The sequence below is a fragment of the Ammospiza nelsoni genome, chromosome 3 (assembly GCF_027579445.1).
Source record: "Ammospiza nelsoni isolate bAmmNel1 chromosome 3, bAmmNel1.pri, whole genome shotgun sequence".
Taxonomy (NCBI): Eukaryota; Metazoa; Chordata; class Aves; order Passeriformes; family Passerellidae; genus Ammospiza; species Ammospiza nelsoni.
In genome coordinates this window covers 24,219,360-24,247,093 of record NC_080635.1, presented here as the reverse complement: position 1 = coordinate 24,247,093, position 27,734 = coordinate 24,219,360, and the positions used below count along the sequence as shown (strand labels likewise).

General features: G+C 35.9%; 1 protein-coding gene across 5 annotated transcripts in view; it reads right to left on the bottom strand.

Moving 5' to 3' along the window:
• Positions 1-2,309: 2,309 nt before the first annotated feature.
• UBR2 (ubiquitin protein ligase E3 component n-recognin 2) overlaps positions 2,310-27,734 on the bottom strand; it is a 55,856-nt gene continuing 30,431 nt past the window's right edge. For 2 of the 5 annotated variants that reach the window (XM_059469630.1, XM_059469629.1), the window contains exons 19-47: positions 27,014-27,136; positions 26,622-26,685; positions 26,202-26,326; positions 24,858-24,910; positions 24,497-24,599; positions 23,927-23,975; positions 23,345-23,499; positions 21,307-21,409; positions 20,539-20,648; positions 20,237-20,317; positions 19,280-19,461; positions 18,406-18,605; positions 17,504-17,597; positions 15,834-15,995; positions 15,402-15,499; positions 15,099-15,171; positions 14,144-14,292; positions 13,999-14,054; positions 13,478-13,574; positions 11,493-11,560; positions 10,849-10,984; positions 10,120-10,210; positions 9,171-9,301; positions 8,406-8,514; positions 8,100-8,156; positions 6,562-6,639; positions 6,128-6,298; positions 5,354-5,455; positions 2,310-4,567 (exon numbers count right to left, since the gene is read on the bottom strand). In XM_059469630.1, coding sequence (XP_059325613.1) covers positions 4,426-4,567; positions 5,354-5,455; positions 6,128-6,298; positions 6,562-6,639; positions 8,100-8,156; positions 8,406-8,514; positions 9,171-9,301; positions 10,120-10,210; positions 10,849-10,984; positions 11,493-11,560; positions 13,478-13,574; positions 13,999-14,054; positions 14,144-14,292; positions 15,099-15,171; positions 15,402-15,499; positions 15,834-15,995; positions 17,504-17,597; positions 18,406-18,605; positions 19,280-19,461; positions 20,237-20,317; positions 20,539-20,648; positions 21,307-21,409; positions 23,345-23,499; positions 23,927-23,975; positions 24,497-24,599; positions 24,858-24,910; positions 26,202-26,326; positions 26,622-26,685; positions 27,014-27,136 — 3,162 coding nt within the window. In that variant the 3' untranslated portion in view covers positions 2,310-4,425. Of the gene's footprint in view, positions 4,568-5,353; positions 5,456-5,854; positions 6,040-6,127; positions 6,299-6,561; positions 6,640-8,099; positions 8,157-8,405; positions 8,515-9,170; positions 9,302-10,119; positions 10,211-10,848; positions 10,985-11,492; positions 11,561-13,477; positions 13,575-13,998; positions 14,055-14,143; positions 14,293-15,098; positions 15,172-15,401; positions 15,500-15,833; positions 15,996-17,503; positions 17,598-18,405; positions 18,606-19,279; positions 19,462-20,236; positions 20,318-20,538; positions 20,649-21,306; positions 21,410-23,344; positions 23,500-23,926; positions 23,976-24,496; positions 24,600-24,857; positions 24,911-26,201; positions 26,327-26,621; positions 26,686-27,013; positions 27,137-27,734 lie in introns of those variants that run through there. The other 3 variants (XR_009418208.1, XR_009418209.1, XR_009418210.1) reach the window with 3 other exon arrangements.

Below are 27,734 nucleotides of genomic sequence, written 5' to 3'. Positions count from 1 at the left end.
AAAGCTCACTCATAACGAGCTTATCAGCAACTGGAGATGAAAGTGTGCTAACCATGCATCTACATGGCTTCCATCAGTCACTAACAGATGGACAGCTTTTGTTCCAGCAATACTTATGTACAAAGTTCTTCCTGTGAGATCGCTCCTGGATTTGCATGAGCACAGCCCAAAAAGAAACACCAACTCTACTCTAATTCCTCCACATTCAAATCCCAAGAGGAAAAAAAAAACCAAACCAAGAAGAATTCATGCTAAGAGAGACATTTCCCTAAGGACAACTTGCCTGTAAGACTTCCCGTGGCTGCTAAGCAACCTCTGCGTGCCTGTCCCTGAGGAGACGTGGAAGCCATTCCACACAGCCTGAACAGCTACCCAGAGAAAGAAGAGCCAAACTGCAAAGTGCTAGCTGTGCATGCAGGGGTGCCTGGCAGGCTCCCTGGCTTGCACCACTCCTTCAGCACCTGGAAGCAGTCCTGCAAAAGGCAAGCCTGGATAACAACTGAATCCAGTGTTGTTCCCATGAAGTCTGCCACTTTCTCCATGTAGAATCCACAACTCTGGGGCAATCAGCACTGTACAGAGCTGAGGAACTGAGCAGCTCATGGCAGAGAAGGAGATGCCTGCCTATGGAATTTTCTGTAACGCCAGTTAAGAAATGAAGAACACCACTCCATTCCCACTGTCAGGCAGGACTGGCTCAACAAAACCTAAGCTGAGTCCAATACAAAAATACTCAGATCCCAAGAGCCACAGAACCCTGCAAACTTGAGCCCAGTATCTCTTGCTACCATCAGAGGTGCCTATTTTTATATATTCTGCTGCTGTAAAACACTTTCTCTGTACAACAAATGTCTTACTTTAGAAGAACTTTCAATATGATTTCTGACAACCTCATAACCAATCTGGGGAGCTGTAAACTAGGCAGACTGCAAGGTGGACAGAATCTTGGCTGGATTTTCAGGCTCAGAGGGTGGCACTGAACAGTTGGAAGCAAACCAGTTACAAGCAGAATTCCGCAGGGGCTGATACTCAAGCCCAAACTGTTTAACACTGTCATATTTGACTTCTATAATCAATAATCTCAACAGCAGAATGGAAATAGAGGGTCACCACTTCCTGCTAGAGGCAAATTGCTAGAAAGGAGCAGAGGAGAGTCCATGGCAGAAGGGAGGCTGATTGAAAACTCAGCTGATCACGACATGACACTATTGTGAAGAGATCTGAGGTGCAATTCCCCTTGTACAATTTAATCTTGCAGACAGGAAAACAGCTGGGATTTAATGCTGAAGGTGGGTTGAGCATCCAGTTTCTCCTCTACAAATTCAGGCCACAGAGAAAATTTTCATGATAGAACTGAACAGAACACCATCACTTAACATAAAATAAAAAATAAAATACACTTAAAATGAGATGCCAGGGCTCAAGCACGAGAGCTGGCCAGGGTTCACATTGAATGAGAAAGGATAGAAAAGGGTCTGTGCAGCTGCTCACCCATGTCCACTGTCCCAGGAAAAGGAGTGAACTGTACAGTGCAGGAACACACTGAGCCCTTCAAGTGCAGGTTGCTCCCACTGCTAATGAAGTGGGAAGGCATGAAATTTACTTGCTTAGTGATCAGCACTGAAGACTGATTTGAGGGACATGGGAGGAAGCTGCAGAGAACCAGAGGAGAGCTGAAAACGGAAATAGTCTTGAGAATCCATGAGCACTTCATCTCAGCCAAATTCCCTGTAACAGCACATGAAGTGGTTGGAGAGCTGTGGCAGCACTGGCTCTTGGCACCAGTCAGAAGGCATCAGGGGTTTGTTATCTTGGTTATAGACTTTCAGCAGAGTAAAAATGAGCCTCTTGTGGCAGACTGGGGGGAGTAAAAATGTTACCTTTAGTATGAACAGAGTAAATAACATTACTGATGCGCACCCTTTATAAAATGTAACTTACAACCCCTTAAAAAGATGATTAGACTTTTTGGTAGAGGTCAAGAAAGGTTTAGCTGACTGAAGCAAGTGACACTAATAATATAATCATCTTACACTTATAGCCAGGGAATTGCAGATGTTGCACATCCAGGTATTTCTGTCAGCTTGTGATTAACAAGGGGCACACTTGAAAGAACAAGCTCAGCAAAATTCTAGAAACAACATTTAGAAAGTACTTATTGAATGTTGACATGAAAAGCTCATACTTTATGCCTTCAGCTTTGTTTTGTATTTTGTTATGACAGTTTTGTATCTGGGACTTTTTGTTGGTTTTTTTTCCTTCCCCCACACACATAATATATTCTAGATTGTACACATAATCCATAAATATTAACATTATAGCCAATTTATTACAGATATTATTTCCCTGATACTGAAACAATGTTATATATAAATATTTCTACATTAATATAAACACATGCAAAACAAATCAGAAAACAGAAGTCTTGAGTAAAGAATGACCAAACTGCAAAAAAAATTATAAATTGTATACTTTGCAAGTGTTTGTGGTTGCAGTATCCAACTCTGATCCCAGAGGAAAAACAAAAAATCCTTCTTGCTGTCAGTATTTTGGTTTGCACAGAGAAATCTGTCAGAATCATTATCTTTTTAATATTATGATTACAGGAAAAGAGTTTTTCAATGCAGTTACACATTATTTGAAACTGTGGCACATAGCTTAAAAAGGAAAGAATAGTAACATCACCAAAAAAGTGGGATTTCTAAGTACCATGCACAGAAAATTGTTGGTATGTCAACACCTTAAGAAGGGAAGGGCAAAGATAAAGCCTTAAATGTCATTTTCCCCTGCAACTTCTCCATGTTTCTTCCTAAAAAGTGACAGCAATATTTTAATGACCCAATCTATGACAGGTAACAGAGACAAAAGCAGTCTGTATTGATGGTAAGAAAAGGAAATCCACATAGGCCAAGTTTCTTTATTTGATACTTCACATCTTCACTCAATACTATTACTGAATGTTTGAAAAACTGTCCTGTACACCATGAATATACAAAATTTATCTGAAGCATTAAATCTGTAAAAATAGGAACAATTCAGTCAGACCAAGTGTAACTGAAGACCTGGCAGACAGTGAAGGGCATTGTTTATCCGGGCCAAGACGCAGTCAGAAATTAAGACTTAACTAAAAGAACCACAGACCATTAAGGAAACAGAACTATGTAAATTAAGATTTTACTAATTTGTCAGAAGATAGGAGAGGGAAAGGTAATGCATTTTATTTTAAATCAGTAAGCATGATGTGATTTTTAGAGACACCTTGGAGGTCTAATTACATACAACTAGAAAACTCACTGCCTTCAGGCACCCTCATATCAAGTGCAAATCTGCGCAGTTATAGAATATATTTATAAAATATACTATATGCAAACATCTTTACAGAGCTTTAAATCAAGCCAAAAAGTAAATATACTTGATGGGACAACAGGAAAAAAAAATCAAAAATGTGGGCAGTGTGACTGTGGCCCTGCAAAGCCAGAGGAAACCACTCAGGTTATCTGCAACAAAAAGAAGATGGGATTTGCACCTTGAAAGTTGACTGTTAACAAAAATGAAGAAAATTATCTTCTGTGCTTCTGAAAATTAACATAAAATTAGCTTTCGTGACTTTTACATATTATTGTTATCTTAAAATAACTTCTAAAGCACAATGTCAATCCTTGAATACCAATAACCAATCACGTAATTGAAAGTGAAAGGGTTTCCCAGCTAAATTCAAATTAAAAACTACATAATTCTAAGGAGTGCAATGCTCTGGAAAAAGCTTTAAATTAAATTATTTTACTTGTAAAGCTAGTGTTAGGTTTTTTTAGTTAGAAAACAACTGGAAGCAAAAAAGCTGCAAGAGTACAAATGACAAAATCCTTTTTAGATACACCACGTGAAAGAGTGAATTATCCACTGATGCAGACAGAAACATCCATTTGCTACATTATTTGCTTCCTTACTTCATTCCATTGCATGTACACACAGCATAAGTATTAAAATGCAGAATAATAAATAAACCGGCTCAGATTACTAGCAAGGGGCAAAACACAATCCAGAATTGTGCTCTATCTAGTTTCTGTTTCAGCAGTCTTTTTCTCTTCAGTTCATGTGAAAAATCATAGTCAGACTTCCAAAAAGAGTCGTTCTTTTTTTTATCAGAAACTTAAGTTCATTTGCCCAGGTTCATAACCCAAGACATTTCTGTGAAGGAAGCACAGTGCAAATTATAGGACTAATAAAATTTGCTTACATAGAAAGAAGTTTACTTGATTAATGTTAATTGGTATCTTTATGAAATACATTGTAAAACAAGGATTAAATAACAGGACTGAGTTTGTTGGGGGTTTTTTCCTCAGACTTTTTTCCTCATCCCTCCTTTGAAAAGCTTACTGAATTACAAAAATCTTTAATAAAGTTCCAGTCTTCAGCAGATAATCATTATAAATGCTGCCAATCAATGCCAACTAGAGTTTGATTTGCTTCTTGTGCATGTCCAATTTCCTCTGTAATACTGTGCTGCTGCCAGAGTTTTTGTATCTTTTTAAATCGTTCTTTGCACAGATGTAAGGGATTCCCACGTCTGAAAAGGAGATAACACTTATCAGAAATGATAAAACACTGCAACTAAGCACAAACACTCTTGTGTGACATACTAAGTATTAAATAACCCCATAAAATACTACAACATTTAGATAATCCTTTAACATTATTCTGTTATCAGAGCAAATCAATAGGCATTTGGATGAGTAACCTGCAGTGCTACCTTGTCTGGTGCCCCTTCCTTACAGCTCAACAGTTCCCTCCAGCCTCTGGGAACCTCAAATCCAGCCCACAGAATTCCAAATGCAGGGTTTTAGCAACCTCCCTGGGCTGAACCAGTTCATATTCTCTGATTTTGGCCAGTTTCAGAAATAGCAAGCATTAACAATATCAAGTCCCTAAATTATCCTCATCCAGGAAGCAGAGACAGGAGTTAAGACAAAGAACTACCACATTTAATAAAAAAATACCAAAGTATTTCCACTTGGTATTAAATTAACACTGGTTATAAAAACAAATGCACTAGATACAAATGAAATTTTCAGCCTTAGTTTCTAGTCAACTTCACAGATGCCAGAAAGATTTAACTTTAAGCAGTTTTCAGGACAACTGTTTTTAATTTGGGGAAGATCATCCATTAAATATTTTTGACCTAAACCTACATATTGACATTAAAACATCTGAAGATACTAGATGCAGCAGCAATGTCAAAAATAATGTTACCTATATAATTAAAATAAAAAGATTACATAAAATGTTATTTTTCCTAATTATAGAAAGTTCTATAATTCCTGTCTTTAAAAGATGCAGTTTTTAAAATATTTACCTGAGTCCCTGGTCTGTCTCTCCATAGTCATCAAGATAAGGAGGAGGATAAAAACAGCCCTTTGTTTTCCCAGCTAAAAATAGCACCTGACATTCTCGTACTCTGGAGAGAAACAGAGAGAAGGTTTTTAGGTATTGATTTTTAGGTGAATAGTGTCTCATACTTTCATACACTCTGCTTTTCCAGTTCTCACCTACTTTCATTCTGTACAATCTGCACATGCAGATTTTTAAATGCACTTTTTTTAAAACTACATCTCTCATTCTCTACCTGTTGTAACTCTTCAGTAGCAGTTAAAACAATGTTGTTTCATGTCTTAATATTTGCAGACTGTGTAAAATACTCAAGAGAACCACACGAAAATGAAACGATTTTGCTTCTCAGTCATCTTTGCCAAAGTGAAAACAGACATTATCTAACCCTTCCCTGTATGCAGGAAGACAACTAAAATGAATTTTCATGTTTTCACCAGCAACACCAGCAACAAAACAAAGTATTTACCTTCATAATTTTGTAATACTTAAGTAGAAATAAATGCACAGGCAAAACAAATTCCCTTGAAAATGAAATCTGAACTTTCTTTGAAATTTTATCTTCAAAGAAGCAACCTCCGAACCTTACATCAAAGCACAGGAAGATGAATACACTTCAGTTTTTAGGCAATCCTGTTGTTAACAAAACACTGCCTGCAATCACATATATAGAACTCTTAATTTAGTGAATTTAGCACACCATCTAACCCAGCAATGAGAGGAGAGGTGTTCAGCTCCTCACCTAAGGAATATGCCCACTCCAGAACCACAGGTGTACGTATGTGCAGTACAGGCTCCAACATCTTCCCCTTCAAGTTCAGTCTGACAGCAGTAACTCTGAGAACACAGCATGGTCCCACACACAAGGCACAATGTTGGGGCTCTGCTTTTGTCACCACCTGATTTCGGACACCTTCCATTAGGAAAATAGAAAGAAAAAGAAACTCACTGTATGTGTAAACTCTAGATAGTAAAAAGATTCAGAACTACTTTTGAACATTTATACAGTTAACAGCTAAAATTTCCATTTCCCTGTTTCACTGAAATACAGGGCAGTTTGGCTGATAAATGCCATGAGCCTTTTCTGATTCCATTGACAACTTTCAGGTTAAAGGTTTCCCAGCTGATGAAAGGAGCAGCAGACTTTGGGGTGCTCTGTAATTGCACACAACTTACGAGAAATTGGATGCTTGGTTAATGAGGCAGCTGTAGTCGTCCGGAAGGTCTATTAATTTGTTGGATTCTCTTGCATAGCTAGAATAAAGCAATCAAATCAGCACTCATATTTCAATGAATAATACACAAGCAGCTTCAAATTCATTCATGTTTTCCTGACTCATCTAAACAGCATCTGTGAGTAATTAATTTTTTAAAGTTTCCCTCTTTTCTGCCATTCTTCCAGTAAAATGGTAGAACATAAAAAGACGAACACACAACATCTCTCAAATAAACCTCCTCCTCTTTTCTTAGTCTTACTTTTTATGAATCTGAAAAATGCAGAGGTGGAAAATACATGTCATTTGTATACTTTTAGCAAACCTAATTATGAGGTCACTATAGATTTAAAGAAATATTTTTTCTCTCCTGTATAAGTTTGTTTGTATTTTCTTTATGTCACTGATATTGAATGAAAAATAGTCTGACTTTCAAGCTGTATCCTGAAGAGAATGAAATATGCATGCCATGTAAATGACCCATTTAATATCAAATACTTAAATATATGAAATGTATTTAAAAGTAACAGATACTATACACAAAATTCTAATAATCTTCAATTCTAGAAATAATACAAATTAGACTGTGAAATGCAAACAGAATTTTGTAACAGAAGCAATGTACAAGAACATGTTGAGAGGAAAAAGAAATCATCATTGTCAAGTTAGACATAAGATTGGGAAGAGCAGGTAAGAATCAGCAAAAGGAACACATAGAAAAGATCCCAACAATCACATGTGGCAGGAAATCAATTACACAACTAAAATACTCTTACTGTGTAAGAAATTCTGTTACATGGTCTGGTATTTCTCAGATTGAGTGTTTAATTTTTATTTTTATCACAGCCTTATTGTATGCATAATGCTAAAAGATTGCCTTTATGTATTTAGCACAGGAGATTAAAAAGCAGGAATATGTTTTTAATCACAGCACTGTGAACTTCACATTAATTTCTAATTATTAGGATAATTGATAACCACTATTTTTACCCAGCCTTCAGAAAGAACAACACCCTAAATGCTTTTCTACACCCACTAACTATTAAATGCATTCTGAATTCAAAGTAATTGTGGAGCAAGAACAAATGTATGAAAAGCTGATATTCTTTTCAGCAATTGACTCAGTGTTAGCTTTACTGAAGGAACTGGATTCTTTAAAAAGATAATTTAAAAAGCTCTTCAATGCCTGGTATATTTAAAGAAAGGTTATACACATCTTTTAGCAACATCATATTTTTTGCATCAGAAGGTACAAAGTAATAGGAAACATGGGATGAAATTTTATGACTGCACATCAGTCTAAAATAAAACCCTAATATTAAACTTCACCTTTAAAATCTACTCATTTAGGCAATATTTCCTTTTCTTACAATATTAAAAAATCACTACTTCCCTAATATCTTTATTATTCAACAAAGCAGAACAGATATGATGTTATTATAAACATCCATTAGAAAAAGTTTTTTGAGAATGCTGCAACATTAAAGTTTTTACGTTTACCTGATAGCATGTCTCTTGCCTTCCAGGTATCTTTTTACTTCATTGTTATTGCACCAACTACAAGGAAAAATATTGGCTTTTAACTTCAATAGATGATAGAAATAGAAATGAGCAAAAAATCCAAAGTACATCTATTAAAAAACCAACACAACCAAAATGGTTTCTCTCAAAACACTTCATTCATAAACACTGCTCAAAATCTGCGACTCACTTCCATAGGTATTCCTGGGAGAATACTTACACTACTATATTGTGCAAGATTCCTTATTATATTAAGCACAAACTAAGCATAAAACCACAACTTACCTTTCTATTAACGTGTTCAGAATCTCACTGTTTTCTTGAAAAAGGCAAGTGAGGTTGTTTGGCAAGGAAAGATAGCTACATAAGTGTTCAAACTGGTTTGCTCCATTTACTGAAAAACAAAAAGGTGCAATTGTCATAACTTGATTTTTAAAATGGTTCTGATGATCACTTTCAGGTTCACATTCTATCCCTGCATATGCCATATGTGGAGGACAGTAAAGAATGTTACCAACATCAATTCCCTGGGGTGTAACAGTGAATTTACAGAGATATAATAGTATATAATGGATATAATAATCCATGGTTTGGATTGGAGGCACCCTAAAGACAATCTCATTCCAACCCCCTGCCATGGGCAGGGACACCTTCCACTAGACCAGGCTGCTCAGAGCCCCATCTTACCTGGCCTTAATATTAATTATTAGCAGATGCTGATTAAATGAAATCAATGCAAGCATAAGTAGGTCTCATTTGAAAACAACAATCCATAGGAGCTTTGAAACAATCAAAATTTCATTATTAAGAAGAAGGGAATCAATCTCTGTTTTAGGTAATCTAGAATAGCATTTACCTTTATATTAAAAATACATTTTTAAAACAACCCTTTTTTTTTTTGCCTGTTTCATTATGCTGACATGATGCTGCACTGGTAACAAACCCACATCAATTCAATCAGCTTCTTCCGACAAGAGATTTTAAATGTAATTTATTTTGACCATTAATGTTTATGTCTTGAAAACTAATTTAATGCAAAGCAGACAATACCTTGAATTTCTGAGGGTGCTGGGACTCCATTTAAGTAATGAAAAAACAAAGCAGAACATCTCAGGAAAGGCATGATTCCAGCTTTTAAATTCCTCCACAGGTGCCAGCCTGAGGAAATTTCTTTCAAGGCACTTAAGAGAATAAAAGAAAAAAGTTTGCTTTTATTTAATAATTTCAGTTTGAGAGCTATATTTAGTAAGTCAGCAGTCACACTGCATACTAAATTACTGACTTCAACTGAAACAATCACCTATGCAAAGTGCTTATTTCAAAGCAATCTCCAAGAAAAACAACAAACCAGAGATTCATAAAAATGTAACCAACTGAGACAGTAATTTAAGGAGAATTCTGCATAAACATTTCAAATCACAGAATGGTTTTAGTTGGAAGGAACTTTACAGACCATCTCATTCCAATCCCCCTGCCATGGGCAGGGACACCTTCCACTAGACCAGGCTGCTCAAAGCCCCATCCTACCCAGCCTTGAACACTGCCAGGGATAGGGCATAAACAACTTCTCTGGGCAACCTGTGCCAGTGCTTCACCACCCTCACAGGAAACAACTTCTTCCTAATACCTAAATAAAGTTCTTCCTAATAGCTAAAACCTACTTCCTTTCCATTCAAAGCCCTTCCCATCCTAACTGTACTCAGACACTGCCAATTCCAGATTCTGACTAATGAAAATGAAGAATAAAAAAAGAAACTGACTAATAAAAATGTTTCCAAAGACAATCTTCATGAGCAGGTACCTTCCTGATCACAGATTAATTTACAGGAATAGTTACTTAAGTAAATCGAGAAGTGCTGGATTAGAAACAAGATGTAAGAGTTCCCAACTTAAAAGTATCATCTTTGACAGCACTAGTATATAGAATTCAGTCAGTAGTTAATGTTCAGCTCAGGAGGGAGAAAAATAACAAAATTTTAGCAAAAGATCATGGTTTTACCTTCCTGTACACTGGCAAAGAAATTTATACAGTGTAAGCACAGCTACTTCCTCTTCACTGTTAGTGTTTTCTTGGTCCATGCCATTCTCTTCTGAAGAGGAAATAAATAATTAACAAACTGTTTCCTATATACATGTTTACACAACAAGAATGTATTTTTTCAAGTTCTGATAAAAACGCTCAAACTAAGTGAAGTATTCCACTGAGACAGAACATGAGGTACTGGACAGCAGTTTTCTGCTGCACACCTGATGTGGTAAGCTTGTGCTATTGGCAGCTCCAGTGAGCTGCTGGTTCAGCTGTTCAGTTGGTTGGGTTTCTTGACATACTTGCTTGGAGTTCTTTGCTTTTGGAAAACTTACACCTTATCCAGCTCCTCTTGCCAGGAGACACATCGATTCCTTACTGTGCTAACTGCAACTCATTCATCAGCCAATGCCTAAGCCAAGGCTGCAATAAACATTTCCAGGTACTGCTACAGTAGCTGGAAAGCCAGGATTCATGACTAGCTATGATCCAAGAAACTCCTGGAGCAGAGCAATAAAGATACCGTGACTGAACTTGGACTCAGAGTACAGTTTATCAACACCCTTTGTGGGCTCAAAGGCAGCACCAACAATTCTATTTTGTAACTGTAAAGTGCACACATTTACCAGCAGCATCATAGCTTTTTCCTAAGTAAAGACTGGAGGAATTGTTTCAATAGAAGTTGAGACAAAGTAGCATTACCTGTTGATGAGGTAAGTAAAATTTGTATTATGTGTGCCATAGTGACAAGATGAAACAGGTGAAGATCTCCAGTGCCAAGACTAACCCCTGAAAAATCCTGACAATGTATGGCAGGGAAAGAGAGCACCAAGCTTACCTGGGAAAGAAAACAAGAAAGTTGGTACATTCCTTCTCCTTTTGAATCTTCCCCTTTTCTCTGCCTATGCTACAGCTACAGCCCTTGGAGGCAGCAGACTACATAAGGCTAATTTTTAAGCTAATTACACAGACATTATTTAAGAGAACAACAATTATCTATCAGGAGAGTTTTGAGTCTGTTTGTTTTTTGGGTTCGTTGTTTTGTGGGGTGGGTGTTTCATGTATTTTGGGGTTTTTAACAGACAATGAGTATGCATTCTGTCTCATCTTGTTCCTTTTTAATTTATAGAAAACAATACTTTTATTCAGTACCTTTAATTTAATACTTTTATTAAGAATACTTTCATTAAACTTAAAGTCTTTAAAGTGTATTAAGTAGTGAAAAATACTAAAAACCTGAACATTTTGAAAGGCTCCTAACCCAGAATAAAGAGAAAGTTTTCAATAGTTTTTATGAAGTGCTTACTGGATCAAAACATTATTAATATATATTAAGAAATACTTACCAATAAATGAAACATGTCAATATCAAGTATGCAAGGAAGATTCTCATTTTTTTCATTAGGCACCAGTGCTAAGTATTTTGGAGAGAAAAAAAAATATTAATTGAACATTTATACATGAAAATATTTTAGTCTACTTCAGTCAAAAAATGAGAGCCATCTCCTTCATTTATATGCTTAAAGAACTTAAAATACAAATGTACCTGTTTTTTCAAGAGTCAATTCAAGAATTGTTCAACATTATTGGAAAAGGGTCTTGCCTACTTTATTGTAATAAAACAAAACAATAGTGTCTAAACAGGAACACTGATGGTTGTCTCTTGGACAGCTGCTCCAGTAAAACTTCTGCAATTTGCTTAGCTTCACAAGACTGCCTGAATGTGCCTCACATAAATTATTTGCCTTACTTACTCAAAAATTCATTGTTATAGTCTCTTGAATTCATCACTTTATCTCTAATTAAGGTAGAGCTAAGTGTTGGCCTCTACCTCTCTGTAGTATTTACAGTAACAACAAAGTGTTAACCAAAGCACTCCAGCTGACAATAGAAATTCACACACTTAAAGAATTCCAAGCACCTTCATTTAAAAGTAAAGAGAAATTCAGTGTTTTTGAAAATGCTACAAGATATTATAAGTAACAATCAAGGAACAGTTGCTTACTTCTTTACTCTAAGCAGTAAAATCTGATTTGTAATAAAGTTGCAGCTCTGGGTATATGGGTATATTTTACAATACAGCTATAAGTATGAAGCTGCCAAGTTTAAAAACACTACTAGATTAAAAAATAGTCTCATCATGACAACTTAAAAATACTTCAGTTGAAGACTGCTGCCTTGCTGGCCAAAAAAATTGAGAGTTGAAGACATGTGACAGTTGGAAGCTATTTCTATTAGCAAACATTTCACCACGTCTCAGATTTCAAATGATTTCCATTTTGTCAGCATATAGCCAGGGAACTCAACCCAAAAGTGTGAAAAATTCTGTATCAAAAACATGACCAGAGCAATAGATTTTCAAAACCAAACTTATTTTCAATAAGTCATCTTTATGTATTGTTTACAGAATACAGATCAAAGGCTCATAATTTTCATTATCCCTAGCCTGAAAAAATAAAATAGCAGAAACTTTTCCTTCATAAAAACAAAAGTAGTACAGTTGCTTCTGTCAGTTGGAAGGAAGAAGAGTTTTGAAGAAATATTGATTCAAGTTTCCAAGAAAACCCCAAACAGTCAGAACATCATATATTGCAAAGTTCCTGTCCAACAGCCAGCAGCATTTTCTCTTCTGCATCACACAGAAAACAGCTCAACCATTACTGCTACAAACTGATGTCAATTAAGTTTTTCCCCATAAAGCTGCCAGCTGTTTGTTGAAGTAGCTGATTTCCATCTACTAGTTATTTCACTATATCAATGCATTTTAAAAGTTTCCCTGCTCTACTGACTGGAGATATTAAAAGTTATCCCATTTTAAAATACCCTTTCAGAACTGTCCTCTCATGGGCAATTACTTCATTAGGCTGAACTTCAGACTTTTCATCTGTATCTACTAATGCTTCAAGCTTGGAACATTTCGGCTGTTCTCATTAAAATTCTCAATTAACATATGATGTTACATAGTAAATCCTGTCTTATCAGAGATTCTACTTTTCAGAGAGAGAAGTTTGCAAATGTATTACAGACTTCTGCAAATATCCTTTCCACACTACATTAATCCTAATTTCTTCATGTTTAAAGCTCCAGTGGATTATTTTTGTGAAGGACCACATTTCCTTCTCGTTTACTCTAGGTATCTTTCTCTAATGAAGAATCAACAGAACTCCTTCATAGCAAAATATCTATGCTTCTCTTGGAGCTACAGTCCAAAAGAATGTCTTGTTTCTTGACACAACACATATAGGTGAAAATAGCAGCTCAGTACTAACAGTCATTCTGAAAGTACTCATATATATCTTCACAAAAAACCAGCAAAAGGTGTCAAACTTACATGCTAATAGAGTACAAAAGTGACCCTGTACTGCTGAAAGAGATGAAACTGTCCAGTGAGCTGCTGCAAATCTTGTTAATGATGTAAGGCAGTCATCCTGTAAAAGCAAAGAAAAAGAGACACTGCCACAGTTAATGAAGCTCCTCAACATGAAAAGGTCTTCTGACTTAACAGCATTTTTCTCAGGCCTCTCCACTGCAGTTTATGGGGGCAGTTTGATTGTGTAAGTATATGACAGATACTTATGTTTATGCAAATTGCAAGTTCCTTTTGGCATTCTTATTTTGACTGTTGCCATGAGAAACTGCAGCTTTAATAAATTATGTATTTATAGGAACAGTTTTGCTAGATGTGATTTTAAAATAGTTTAATGATGAGATACAGATCAACTAAACAATAGGGTCCAACAAATAAAACTATCCAATAACCATAACTTAAAAATGCAGATATTCCTCACTAATGAAGCAGAAGTCCCTTTTTTTCCCCACCAATTTAGAAAGGAATTGCTACTTGTTCCTTACCTGTCGACAAGGTAAATGACCAAATAATGGCTTATCTTCATCAGCTAAAATTCGTTCTGGAAAAAAACCCAACAAAATTCATTGTTGTGAGTTTAACCAAATTCTGAAAGTCTCCTATAAAGGAGGCAAATGAACAGATCAGTACCTATAGTCTGTATTGTGTAAGCACAGCTGCCCCAGCACATGATAGGTACACGTGGGTCTTCCTCATTTGGATGAACCTTCAAGCCTACTTTGTAAGTTGCCGTACCAAAGGTTGTCAGCATCTCTTTTATGCTCTCAGAATAAGGATTCCTGAAACAAAGAAAACAATATTACTAATTCATTCGTTCCTCCACTGGCAGCACAGTACCTCTAATGATAAGCATTCACCCCACAGATGAACAACTGGAGTTTTCAAATTTAAGCAACAACTACAATATCCTTCTTTGGATCTGGTATTCTGCAACCTCATTTTTTTGTGACAGATCCCCAATTATTCTTTGAATTTTTTTTTTTTGAACCAATCTCATTTTTAGTGTTAAGAACATACAGTCTTCAAAGACAATAAAGTCAAGGCTAAATTACAAAATGTGTGTGACTGAAAGCTAAACCTCTCATCAGCTGGGACAAGAGTCTTGCATTTTGTGTGTAGCTGGCAGACCAAGGTGTGCACCACATAACACGTTTTGGTGCTTTCTCTTGAAGTGAAGAGAATGTGCAACCAAATACAAATACACCTTTACAGATGAAATTACATATTAACATCCTCTCCATTTCATAATCTTCTCCTTCATGTTTCACATGTTCTGCTGGCTATAATGATGAATCCTTCATCCAGCTACAAGAAGTACAAAACTTAATCTCCATGCTGTAATATATAACTGCAACACGTTTCTGCACAATGACTTTGCACATTCATGTCTGAAATTCTACTGAATTATTCAGGACTTCTGGGATGGACTTCAATGTCATCATAATAATATTAACTTTTCTAATTAAAGTAAAATTCATATATTTGCCATAATTATTGTGACCTTCTAGCACAGAAGTTATGTTCTATTTTGATGTTATGATTTCATGATGAATGTTCAATGATTTGCTCATATGTAAATACATACTTCAGTTTGAAATCAGGTCTAAATCCTTCAGGTAATTGTAGCTGATCCATTTTTTCTGAATGACCAGAATGGCCTGTACAAACAAAAAGTAATAAATCACTGATTATTCACCTATATGTAATTTCTACATTATAGAAAAGTGCAGAAGCAGAATCTGAAATTCCATCACCAGAAACAAATCCCAAGCTGTTCTTGCCACTTCTGCCATCATCTCTCTACTCCATTGTGGCAGAACCAAAGTGCTTGGTCTCTTCCATGAATATTATGACATTTTCACAAATATACAGATTTCTTCAGACTTACTTGCACAGTCTTCATTTTGAAGAAAATGCAGGACTTTTACTTGCTGGGATACTGTTTTGATCCACTGAGTTAGGTTTGGTTGGCTTGAAAAGTCTAACCTGTCAAAAAACCCCCCAAAAAACTGTTTAAACAATCTGTAAGACAGAATTAGTATTTCATAGGCATTCCAACATCATTCATCTGTTTCTCAATGGGCTTTTTCCCTGCTGCCCATGCATTTTTCTATGTTCAGTTCTTTTTCTGCAGGTCCTATGCTTTCCTAATATACAATAACAAAGTAAAATCCAAAAACTAAAACAATAAGACAGGCTATCCACTTGAGTTTACCAGAACAGAAGACAACAAACATTCAGGAAGATGCTCTGGGGTGTAGCTGGTTTGGCATCTTGGTTTTTTTTACATTTATTGACAACATTTATAAACCAAACTGACCTGTTAAACAAAACTCTTGGTGGAGGGAGCAGAGGAATAACAGTGTTGCTCAAGCATTCACAAAGTGGGCAAAGGAATTCACCATTTTCTACATCATAACTTGTGTGTACTCGCAATCTTTGTTGTCTTCGTTGCTCTTTTGCTTGGACTGCATCAAAATACCTTGAAAAAAGAGAAGACATTAGTGGCAAATTATTATTACTTGAACATAGAAATTAAAAAATTCTCAGGAAGACAGTTTTGCCTTTCCTGAAATATAAGTAAGATTATTATCAGAAGGAAAACCTCTACCCTCTGACTGATAAAGCATTAGTGCTTATGGCTGCCAAAATCTACCAAAGTGCTGAAGTTTACTGGGCTGTTAAAATTATGTTTAAGTCTGAACTGTACATTTAGGAAAAAAGTAGGCAGAGAGAAGTTGAAGCATTTAAAAAAACCAAACCAAACCAATAAACAAAAAAACAACAAAACAAAACACCACAAGCAAACAAAGGCCCCCCCCAAAAAAACACTAAGAAACAAACAAACAAAAACAATTTTAAATGCAAACCAAACCAAAAAACCCAACTCATTTTCAAATAATTTTTTAGGAAGATGCCATGAGCAATTCCTTGAGTGTTTTCTGTTACAGGCCACAACCAAAACAGCAGCAGCCAAAAAAAGTGTTGGCTGAAGCCGCTATGGAAAAGGAATTGCATTCACTAGTTTGCTAAATGTAACTGCTATTACAGAAGCCTCTGATGTGGTTTAAAGCATGCCCAGTGATGACCCCAAAATGACCTGAATACAGGCACCTAAGGGCATTTCCAGGAGATTATGGCAACCACAAAGGACTGTACACAAGCTACACAAGAAGATTAAAAACCTATCTACAGTGAGCAGTGACATCAAAGACCACAAATGAAACCTGTGTGTGGTAATAGCCACAGAATCTCTGGGAGCTCCTAACACTCTTCATACACAAGGCAGAATCTGAAATTAGGCACTTCAGAAGCCATGCCAAGGAGCAAAGCAAGGGCCTAATCAAAGTCAGAGGCATGAATGGTTTGAATTTGTCACGTGGCATTAACACCACACAGCACCAAGCATGTTTATATGCCTCCAAAAATCAAAGAATAAAAAATAACTGCAAAAGGCTTTATTAAAATGCTAGGAAACAAAGGATAAAATTGAGTTTATGCTGAAGATGAACTTGAACTAGTTCAAGTTCACCAATGTTTCTACTTCAAATTAAATCTGTTGGAGGAATTAAGAGTGCAAAGGTTGCACTGTCATTTAAAACCTCAGGAGAGAGCAGAAGAAGCAGCAAAAGCATTTTAGCAGTCTAGCAGTGAACTGCAAAATAACCCAAAAAAATCTGAGCTCCAGGTATATATGCACCACAGGGAATTATGCATCAGGATATACAAGGAAAGGCAATGACAGCTGCCATGTATATGCCTTTGGACTCTTCTTTACCAAGATAACAGTAAATGAAAATTATTTTGAGTATGTTTACAGCATTTGATTTCTACTCCTTTTTATCCAACAGAAAGCTGTTTTAATCACTTCCTGAAATTCCTTTTCAAATTTACTACATGGTAGGAATTTTGCCATTAAAATTAGTGCCATGATGCAAACTGATAACATAACATGTTACTTGAACTGAAAACTTAAATACAGCCTTTTACCTTTGCCAACAATGAGCATGCATAATATGTCCACAGCTACCCGTGTGTGTTCCACAGGACAGGTCTGGGTGCATGAATAAGGGGTCATACTTTTCTGTATTTAAAAGAAAAAAAAACAAACTTTGAAATAAACATTTATCATAAAACTTGATGGCAGATTGATGTGGCCACCATTATTATTTAATTTTATCACACAAGTGTAGTTCATTTGAATAAGCATAAAACACATTACTAATCCATAACAGTTTAAACTGTTTAAATTATTTATAAGTATCACTTTACTTTGGTTTGAGTGTATGTACTGTACTTAAGTGCTTCAAACCAAGCTTTCAGAGGAGTTGGGCCCTGGTACAAGTCCCCATGATCAATCTGCAGTGTTGGTGGTTCAGCAACAATTCAGTGCAAAGATTTCTACCTGTTTACACATACAGAACCCAGAGAAACCTTTGTAACAATGCCCTTGCTCACCAACCTGTTTCACAAAGTACCTAAATCCAATATTTTTTTATTATCACTAAGAGGCATTTCAGATAGTATTACTGAGAGGAAGAAAATGTACATCTTCTGCTTTTAAAGCACTACATTAACACCTCCTCTCTCTGATGTTACAGGCATGGCTTAAGAACAAACACTTCTGATTTTCAGGGTTCTTTCAACAGATATAAATAATTTTTCACAAATGAATGGCAGAACATTGAGTTCATGCCTCACAGTGATTTACATTATTCAGCACACACATTTCTACCTCACCAAAAATATGGGAGTTTTGCCACTGATTACAATGAAGCGATTCAGAAACAGTTAATTAAGAAGACTATGTCAGTGTCTCAGATGAAAAAATGTTGTTGTCACAGTAACCCAAACACTCTTTAATATTTAAAATAACTATGAACAATACTTACCAGGATCTGGAGTACTTTTGTTTCTATTTTTAGACAACACAGTTGATCGTTGAATAAATGCTGCCAAGACCATAGCCCTGCTGTCCACTTTAACTTCTTGCTCCTCCTGGCACAATATACACATAACAACCTGTCTGGGTTCAGCTACTCTGGTTTGCTCTGGACCCAAGGCTGTGAGTTTTGCATCTGAAATTACAGGGCTAGAATATTTAAAGAATATTAGTGAGCAAATTATTTGAAAAACATTATAATTCAGATCATGACTTATGTGTGCTTAGTGAGTTTCTTAAATTTATGATAAATGCTCCCTAACAAAAAATAGCTTTGGCATTTATATAACAATTTCTATGTGCCCAGTAGTAGCATGTATTTTCTAGAAAAAATTCATAACCCTCCCAATAGCATAACCCACTCCAGTTTAACACAGAAACTGAATCTGCAGCCCTCCATCATCACCATCCCTTAAGTGTCTGATATGAATTTTGAAAACACTCTCCACTTCCCCAGAAAATCATTAGCATTCTCTAATTCATATTTCCAACTACCAAACAGATATTCTTCCAGATCTTCAACAGACACATAATCAACTATTTCCAATTTACCATGCTTAATAGCATAGTCTCTTCAGCATTATTAATAATTTACTGGGTGATTTTGTACAAAAAGATATTTGCCTGTTTATTTTTATATTTATCCCACAATTCTGACAGAGAGGGGGAGGGAAGCATTCCATTTACTGTTGGTTTTTTGTCTCAGAAACTAACGAATGTTTTTACATCAAGATAAAAAAAAAAAAAAAGCTTTTTAAAGCGGTAACAAAAGGACAATCTGATGTAAACATTAATGAGAAAACATGTAAACAAGATGCCTTTACCTATTTTCATGGGCCCCGGAGGTTGAAGTATCCAGCTCCTCCAGAGTCTGCTGAAAGAGCTCTTTGTTCTCATTAATGAAGTGCCGTTGCATCTCAGACATCTGGGCCATGATCTTCTCCCTGCGCAGCCTGGCAATCTCAGCTTTTCGCTTCCTCTCCGCTTTGTCTTTGTCGCGTGAGCTCTGAAATTGTATTGTTCACTCAGTCATTTCTGAAGCCTTGTTACAGCAGATTATTTATTTTAGCTACTGCCATGTGTAACTTCTACTAACCTCCAAACAATTAACACCTCATAAAAAACAAAAGAAAAGCCTACCAAAGAGTTATTTTGTGCCCTCTTTTCTTTAGCTAGTGTTCAATGCCAGGCAGAACTGCAGATCTAGAAAGGGGAATTTCTTCCCCTCAACATTTAACTACATTTTGTATTTCTCTTCCCTTTAAGCACTCCTAGGATATCAGGGTAAGAGAGTGACATGTCTCATCTCTGGTGCTGCTCTCCCTCCCCAGCAGCTGCATTCCTCAATGGAGCACTACAGCACTCCAAGGTCTGTGTGCAGTACCTAGAATGCCATATCCACCTACACACATTGGAAGAGCTTTTCTGGAATGATCTCCATGGTAAGAATATACAAACAACCATTTCTTTTAGCAACTTTCCATGGAGTCTGAAATTATGGGAGCAGCAGAAACATTTAATGCTGTGACTGTACTGCACACAATTCTATGGAGTAGAATTACAAAAGACTTGGAGATGACAAAATATGAAACAAAGAAACACAGCTTAGGGACCTTACCAATAGGTTCCTTAAACAACTGAGTTTGATCTATAAACTGAGACAGACTTTCAGAAGTCACTGATGCTTCCCATGTTTGATTTAGAGCTACAATTAAAAATATAGTCCTCTGCTAGTCACCACCCAGACCTGTTCCAGATCAGCTTTTACAGACTGCTTTTACCTCCTCCATAATATTTCCTTCTGTCTCAACCACGGGACTTGAAGAAGAGCTTTCTCTTAGCTTTTTAATAGTATTAAAGGTCTGTAAGAAAAAAAAAAAAAGTCTTTAATTTGTTTGGGTCATGAGAATACAACAATTATATACTATAATACTGACTATACAGTGTGAAGTATTGGAATCCAAAGAGCAAAACTAGGTCCAACAAATACACACGGGAAATAAGGAAATCATCCCAATGTAATTAGGAAAGTTTCAAAAGTCTCATTTCCATGATTTTGAGTGGTAATATAAAATACATCTACCTTCAATATCCATCTGATCATGTCCTTGTGCACTTCCAGATGAGGTGCATTTTGCAGTGTTTCTAGCATAGCTAGTATGCTAGGGGAGTTATTGGGTGCTTCTCCTGGTTCTGGGAGAAAAATTACAATGAGAATTGATTATACCATTACTGGCAAACGAATCACTCACTAACATTAAAACAAGAAACAACAGTGCTTGTTCAGCAACTGAAGAATTCCTTCAAAAGAGTATGTGATTTTTAATTCTCCCACATTGCAAACCTTTTCATGAAGGTTTTAAAACTTCTAAACTTCTAAATTCTGAAAATTTTTGCTCACTTACTGTATTTTCTTACAAAAGAATGTACTGTATGTGCTCCCTGCCTGTTTTCATTTAGGGAACCTCCAATATTTTATTTCCCACTACTTTAAAGGGAACTTTCATGTGTTAGCAAAACAAGCGGCATTAGTCAGACAATATAAAAGAGAGACAAGATTAAAAGACTATTTAAGAATGCAACTATGATTTCTACAATTGCATCTGATCACATGCAGCAATCTTTATTGAGATGTCAAAGATATTAAGAATCAGATCTAGAGGGAATTACTCAACTTGTGGATTTCTCCTCTAGAAAATGCCTTTAGTATTGTACTATCATAGAATCTACACAAGTAGAAAGCATTTATCTGTAGTCACCTTGATAACATTTTGATGCATAAACAAATATGTTCTTCTGGTAAATACAGTTTCAAAAGAATAAAATATGACATTTGAAAAGAAAGGCATACTTGATATTTTCTGAGTGAAGGTAAATGTTACAACATTCTCCTCACTGAGATTCTCCAGATGTTGTTTTTCTTCTTGTAGTGCCATTCCAATCAAATGCAAAACCTAGGTAAAAATTACAAATTTTAGTTATTTTCTTACATAATTCATATAATCTTGTTACATAGTTTAAGTAATTCATTAAGAAACAAGAAAGTCATATAATACAATTATATATTATGAATATATTTGAAGTTATTTCTGTATACAGAATTCCAAAGCTACACTACACAGGAGCAACACTGTTTGTTTGAAACCATATAAAATCCATATTAAATACTTGCCTCCTTCTGTTTGCTGTCCTGACTAATGAGTGAGAAGTCAGTACTTCTCATCTTTCTCCCTATCCCCTGCATGTTACTATTGCAAGTCTCTGGACAGAACAAGCACAAAGCAGACTTTAAGTCCTTTTTATGCACAAAGTTTAGCGACAAAAAATTAAAATTTGTAAGTTAAATTTGTTCTCTCTAGAAACACATTATAAAATAATGTTGATTTTTAGGTCAGTGAAGAGCTGTAATCTCCTTGAATTTAGAAAATGTAATTACCCTATTTAGCACTATATGATAGAATGGCATTTTGAAGCTGAGATACTTCATTCTTGGTGGCAAACTCTGTTATGCTGCATCTGTCACTTCACAACCCTATACAAATTGGCAGGATGTTCCAGACCCAAAGGTTTACTGATGCCTGGAATCAACACTGACCCATGTAAGGAAAGGATAATCACCTGAAAATTTGTAACACAACTAGAACGCAACAGGCCAAGTATCTACAGAAAAAGGGGCAAAACCTGTTGAGAGTCTTGAAGTTTTTAAAATTTGTTTTAATAAACAACAGTTAATTTCTCCTCAGTCAGTCACATCTATTTAACAAGACCTCACTAGGCATGGGCCACCTCTTGCAGGTATCTCATATGCACCTTTGCAAGTACTTCCAAGACAAAAGTGGTTGACTTGGGAAAGTTGCAGTACAACTGCATGGCACCATCACAGAGAAATGCCACAAGTCTCTGAGCAAGTGACAGGTCCCTAATGAATTTCACAGTTTTGAGAATGGCTGAATTTTAGTTCAGTCAAAAAAAAAAACCTAACCAACTTATTTTATTCAAAGTTGCTCCAAAACCTAGCATTCTTACATTACCTAAATGTTGTGATTTGTTGTGATTACCTACATTGTTGTGATTTATAATACCAATATATCATTCCATTTTCAACTTTTTTGTGTTATACATAACTGCTTATGCTAATTTAAATTTAGCTGTAAAAGGTAATATACACTCAATAAGACTGGATGTCAAAAAATTAATACTCAGTTTCAAAACTGGGGCTTCATTGCAAAATGTTATTTAAAAATGCATCAATATTTTTAAAAAGTTTGCATTTGGACCTTAAACCAACAACTCTGCCCAATATAAACAGCCCCTGGATGGCAGTTTACGACTCATCTCTGCACATCCCAGAAAATGGTAATCATGACACCAAAATCTGCAATAACCATCCAGGTTTCTAAAGATCATTACAAATTGCAAGGAACAAACAGCTCAGTAAAGTTTTCAAAAGTGGATACATTTTCAAGTTAGAAATTTTTTTTTTGTGCACTTTCATGGTTTTTCCTAAAGTGATTTTGCCTAAACTGAAAATAAGCAAAGGAACATCAAGAAAAAAAATCAATGTCTGCTTAATATGCAACAAGTCAGATTAATGGGTTCTCTACCACAAAAAACATTATTGCCCCTGATTCAAGCAGAATTCTTCCCTCCTATGTGCATCCTATTAGAAATTTACCTGGGTCTTCCATCCACCTAAAAACTAAATTCCATCAAGAGGCAGAGAGGTTTCCCTAGTTTTGTGCATCAGGAAATACCACTTATTTCTCATTTACAGTGTTCTGTATATTTCAGACACCAAGTAAACAACTCCAATCTATAAAATCACGTCAAAACGCTCTAATGACCATTCCTCCATTAGCACAAGCATTAGTTTAAATAAAACCCCATACCCTTTGCAGCATGGACTCTGACCAGGCATAGCCATTGTGCTCCACTGCCCACTGCAGTATAGTTCCCATAATGCAGAGCATGACATCAGACTGCAGGATGTTCACCAGGCTGGCAAAAAGTGGGCAGAAAGGAGGAAGAGCTGGTGGCGGAAGTGCTGAAAGGGAAATTGGTGTGTTTCACATTTCTCCAAAATTTGCAACACCCAATTAAAATGTCTGATTTAACAGAGCAACCCAAGGCATTGGGGTGGAACCAGATGACCTTTATGCTTTCTTCCAACCCAAACCTTTCCATGATCCTAAGGGAGAACACAGCTGTTTGATGAACAGTGCTACCAATACAGGCTGCACCACTCAGCATGCCTTGTAACAGAAAAGCCAAAGGAATAAGCTCGTCAGAAGGCTGGTTCCATGATAAATCAAATCCCTGACTACAGCCAGGGAGGCATAAGGGAAATTGCTTCATTTCAAACCAACTTCTACTCTAGCCCTGAATAGTCTGTTAGTTGGAATAAATGTCAGGGCAATACACAGCTTGATATGCGATTCCCTCTTCTCCCATCTCCTCTCAAAAATAAATACCTGTATCTTCTCTGTTCTGTCTTCTCAGCTTTCTCTGTGCTTCCTCTGCCTGAAACAGAAGAACATTGCCAGCATTACTCAAAATCTGTACCAATATAAAACTAATTTAAAAAAGCATTCACGCTTTACTACATTGTTACTGTTTTTTCCCAGCCTTAAATAAACATGAAAGCTTTCATATCTTTGCAGTTTGTCTTATGTTCTACTTGTAAAGTAGGGCAGACAACTTCAAAATTCATCTTTCCTCTAGAGCCAGCCTGGATTCTTTTCCTAGCATAAAACTGTAAGGCAAGTTTGAGCTAAAATGGCAATTTCCATAAAGGTAAGGGAAAATACAGATTGTTTTAAATACTTTCAGCAAGGGAATCCACAGACAAGCTCCTGAATGCCCACTGATTTCAACAGCTCTGTATAGGGCACAGGATTCAGTGGCACAGAACTCACTGGAAAATCTTGGGCAAATTCTCTAATAACCAGCTGGTAATACTTCCTCACAGAAGTAAGCTTTGGAAAAAGACAAACAGAAAAAAAGGCACAAAATAAGCCCCATGAAGTTAAACTACTCATTACCTTTGATTGCTCTGCCCTTGAAAAGTGATAGAAATACAGATTGAAGTTTTTGGCACATTCTGGTTTCAATTCATACAGCCCTCTGCCTGTTAATCCAGGTTTCCTACAAAAAAAAATTTAAAAACAAAACACTTCATATCCACTGGTTCTTAACATCTGAGAATAAATAGTTAACTAGAACAGCTAACAGACACTGCCTAACAGGCATTGTAGAAATTAGGTAACAGTATTAAGAATTCTGCACATGATTAAAGCCATGGGAAATCACCATGACTCAGCCCTCTTTGTTTCATTCTCTCATTTTCACTAATTGAGACATTCCATTTCTAAAGCTGAATCATTAGAATAAAGGGAAACATACTTGAAACACGCCACTTCTTCAATCACACTTTCCATCCCTGTCTCTCTGTTCTCCTACATGAAGTCAAAAGGCAAGACAGTGTGTTACTGGAGTTCCTGGAGTAAACACATTCAAATATCACACAACACTAGAGAAAGCATGCAAAATGAATGTAGTACAAAGTCATTTTAATAGCACTCAAGAGAACACTGAACCACATAACATGAAAATACATTCAGGAACACCATCTCTGCAAAAGGTTCTTTGAAAAAGTCATGCCATTCTAAGTGGTTCATTTGTACTGCTTTTCCCTGCCATAAAGAACTCAGATGTAACAATCGCAGAGAAAACTCTAAGTTAGCTAGCTCAGCACATTTTTACAATACACAGCCAGCATTTCTGATTTCTAGGCCTTTAAATTGAAATAAACACTGGAAAGCTCAAAAGACTAGTTACTGAAAAATGCTGAAACAACCACAAAAGCCAGCATGAGACATCAGCTCAAATATGTAACAATACTTCACACAGAAATTTTCTTTCTTTCAATATCCCTATCCCCTTCCATCAATGCATATTTCACTGTAATTACTAGCCAGGGAAAAAGTATTTAGGACTGACAATATAATTGAGAACTCCAGCTTAAATCAAATTTGCTCTTTCATGCAACCCTAAATTATTCTTAAATAATTTTTGAAATATGACTTTTCAAATTGTTTCAGTTTAAAATATTTAGAAAAAATAAAAATATTTCATAATTTATCATTAAAATTATTACCAGTACAGTAAAACTGTAAAACTTTGGAATTTTGACTGTCTTCAAAAATAATTCTTAAAAGATTGCTTCAAAAATACTAAAAGGAGAAAGGAAAGCAAGCTTTGCTGTCCTATAGAAGTACTTATAATAGAATTAAGATAATTTTTTTTATTCATGTAAATGAAGCATTTATGTTACACAAGTCATAATACAGTGTCTGATTCCATGTCTTTTCACTTATTGTGAGGCTTTAAAATATAACAGCTTATATTTCTGGATAGTTCCAACAACCCACTTCCATACATCTAATTCAGGGTGTACGAGCAGCCTGCAGAGGCTGCTGGCCAGATGGCCTGATTAGAAACAGTATTAAAAAGAGAAAGGAGCTGAAGAAGCTCTCAGATTCCTGCCTCTTTCATATGTTGGTCCTTCTTTGCCTCTTTCCTACCCTTGCCATGAGAACTATTACCTATACTCATGCTAACCTTGCTCTGACCATAATCATGCTGCTCTCATTCTATATTAAGTGACAGGAACTTGCATAAGACAATTTTTCAGCAATCAGCCTTGTAAAGTGGAAGCTGGGTCTCCCCTCCACACCCATGACTTACATCTTCAGGGAGTGCCTTCACCAATTCACTGTGAGCCATTGGCCTGATGCTCAGCTGATGGATGATCTCTCGCTTGATTTCATCTGTTGCATTTACCTGTCCTATTCCAGGGCTGAACCTTTCTCCTGCAGAAATAGAATACACCTTTTTTTTTTGTTTTTTGTGGTTTTTAAACATTTTTTTTCCTCTATATTAAAGGCTGGAAAATAGAGTGCCTTCTGTGAAATCTTGTGTTCACCCACCAGTGTTCCAAAATTCATTACATTGATCTAAGCTAGTTCCAAGGCTTTTCTACCAGGAAAGAAGTCAGCGCTACAGGATGTTCACAACAGAACTGAACCTGAGATAGCAATAAAAAATTGCCCAAACCATTAAAAACCCTAAATTTAAAAAAATTAATTAAATATATTTTGAACTTACCAATAATCATTATAATGAGGTATAGCATCTCTTCTATAAGAGTGTTATTTTGTTGAACAACATCCTGAAGTAAAACAATAAAAAAAATACATTTTTCAATAATTATTCTATATGCTGAAAATACCTTTTCAGTAATTCAAAACATTGTGTTTTCACCCTTAGTACTCCCAAACTGAGCTACGGTGAAACAGAGTCATAAGTGCAAAAATAATGCAACATTTTCTGATATTTACCAGTTTGACAAAAACATTTATGCATATTTCAAACTGGCCAAATGAAATTAAAATAGGCTAAGCTTTGCTTTTTATCAAGAAATGTCTCAGTACAACAGAATCTGATACGCTTTGAAAAACAAAACTGAAGCTTTTCTATTGCAGTAGTGCATAAAATACCTTGTTAGTATTTTCTGTGCTAAATCTTTTGCCATAGTCTGGAGTACTAAAGATCTGATAAAGTTCAAAGCGACTCAGCATTATCATCAGGAAGTGATTTGGATCCATCATAGACACACCTGTCTATTAAAGAAAAAAAAAAAATCAAGAGAAAACAGATTGGGTGTTATCACAGCATGTTTGTATATTTATATATGACGTTCACTGTATATTCTGTATAGAATTAATTCTCTCTCAATCCTATGAATGAAGACTTAACATTTAAGTTTACTCCCTTAGGACCCTAAGAACAGAAGTGTAAGCCCATTTGACAAGCAGAATCCTATGCTTTATCAAGAATTTCTGATGCCCTTTTAAGGGCATCATGCAAAATATTCAGAGCTGCTCCTTCTATCTTAAGCAGTCTAAACAAACTTCAGTGAGACTTTTGTTTGGTTGTTTTTATCTCTAAAATTTTGTTCCTGCTAGTTTATATTCTAGCAGGCATAATATTACTCAGTATATACCACTGAAAATTTTAACAACAAAATACAAGCCTCTAAAGAAAGGCTGAAGATTGTAGAGCAAAGCTTCCAAAACCTTCTTGGAATGAAAAATACTCAAGTTTCAATGCAGAACAAACATTGACTTTCAGAAATTTCCATTTCTGAAAACTACTGGCTGAAGTTTTTTCTGTTTATTAAACAAGGTTTGTCAATTACAAATATTTGTTGTTAGTTTA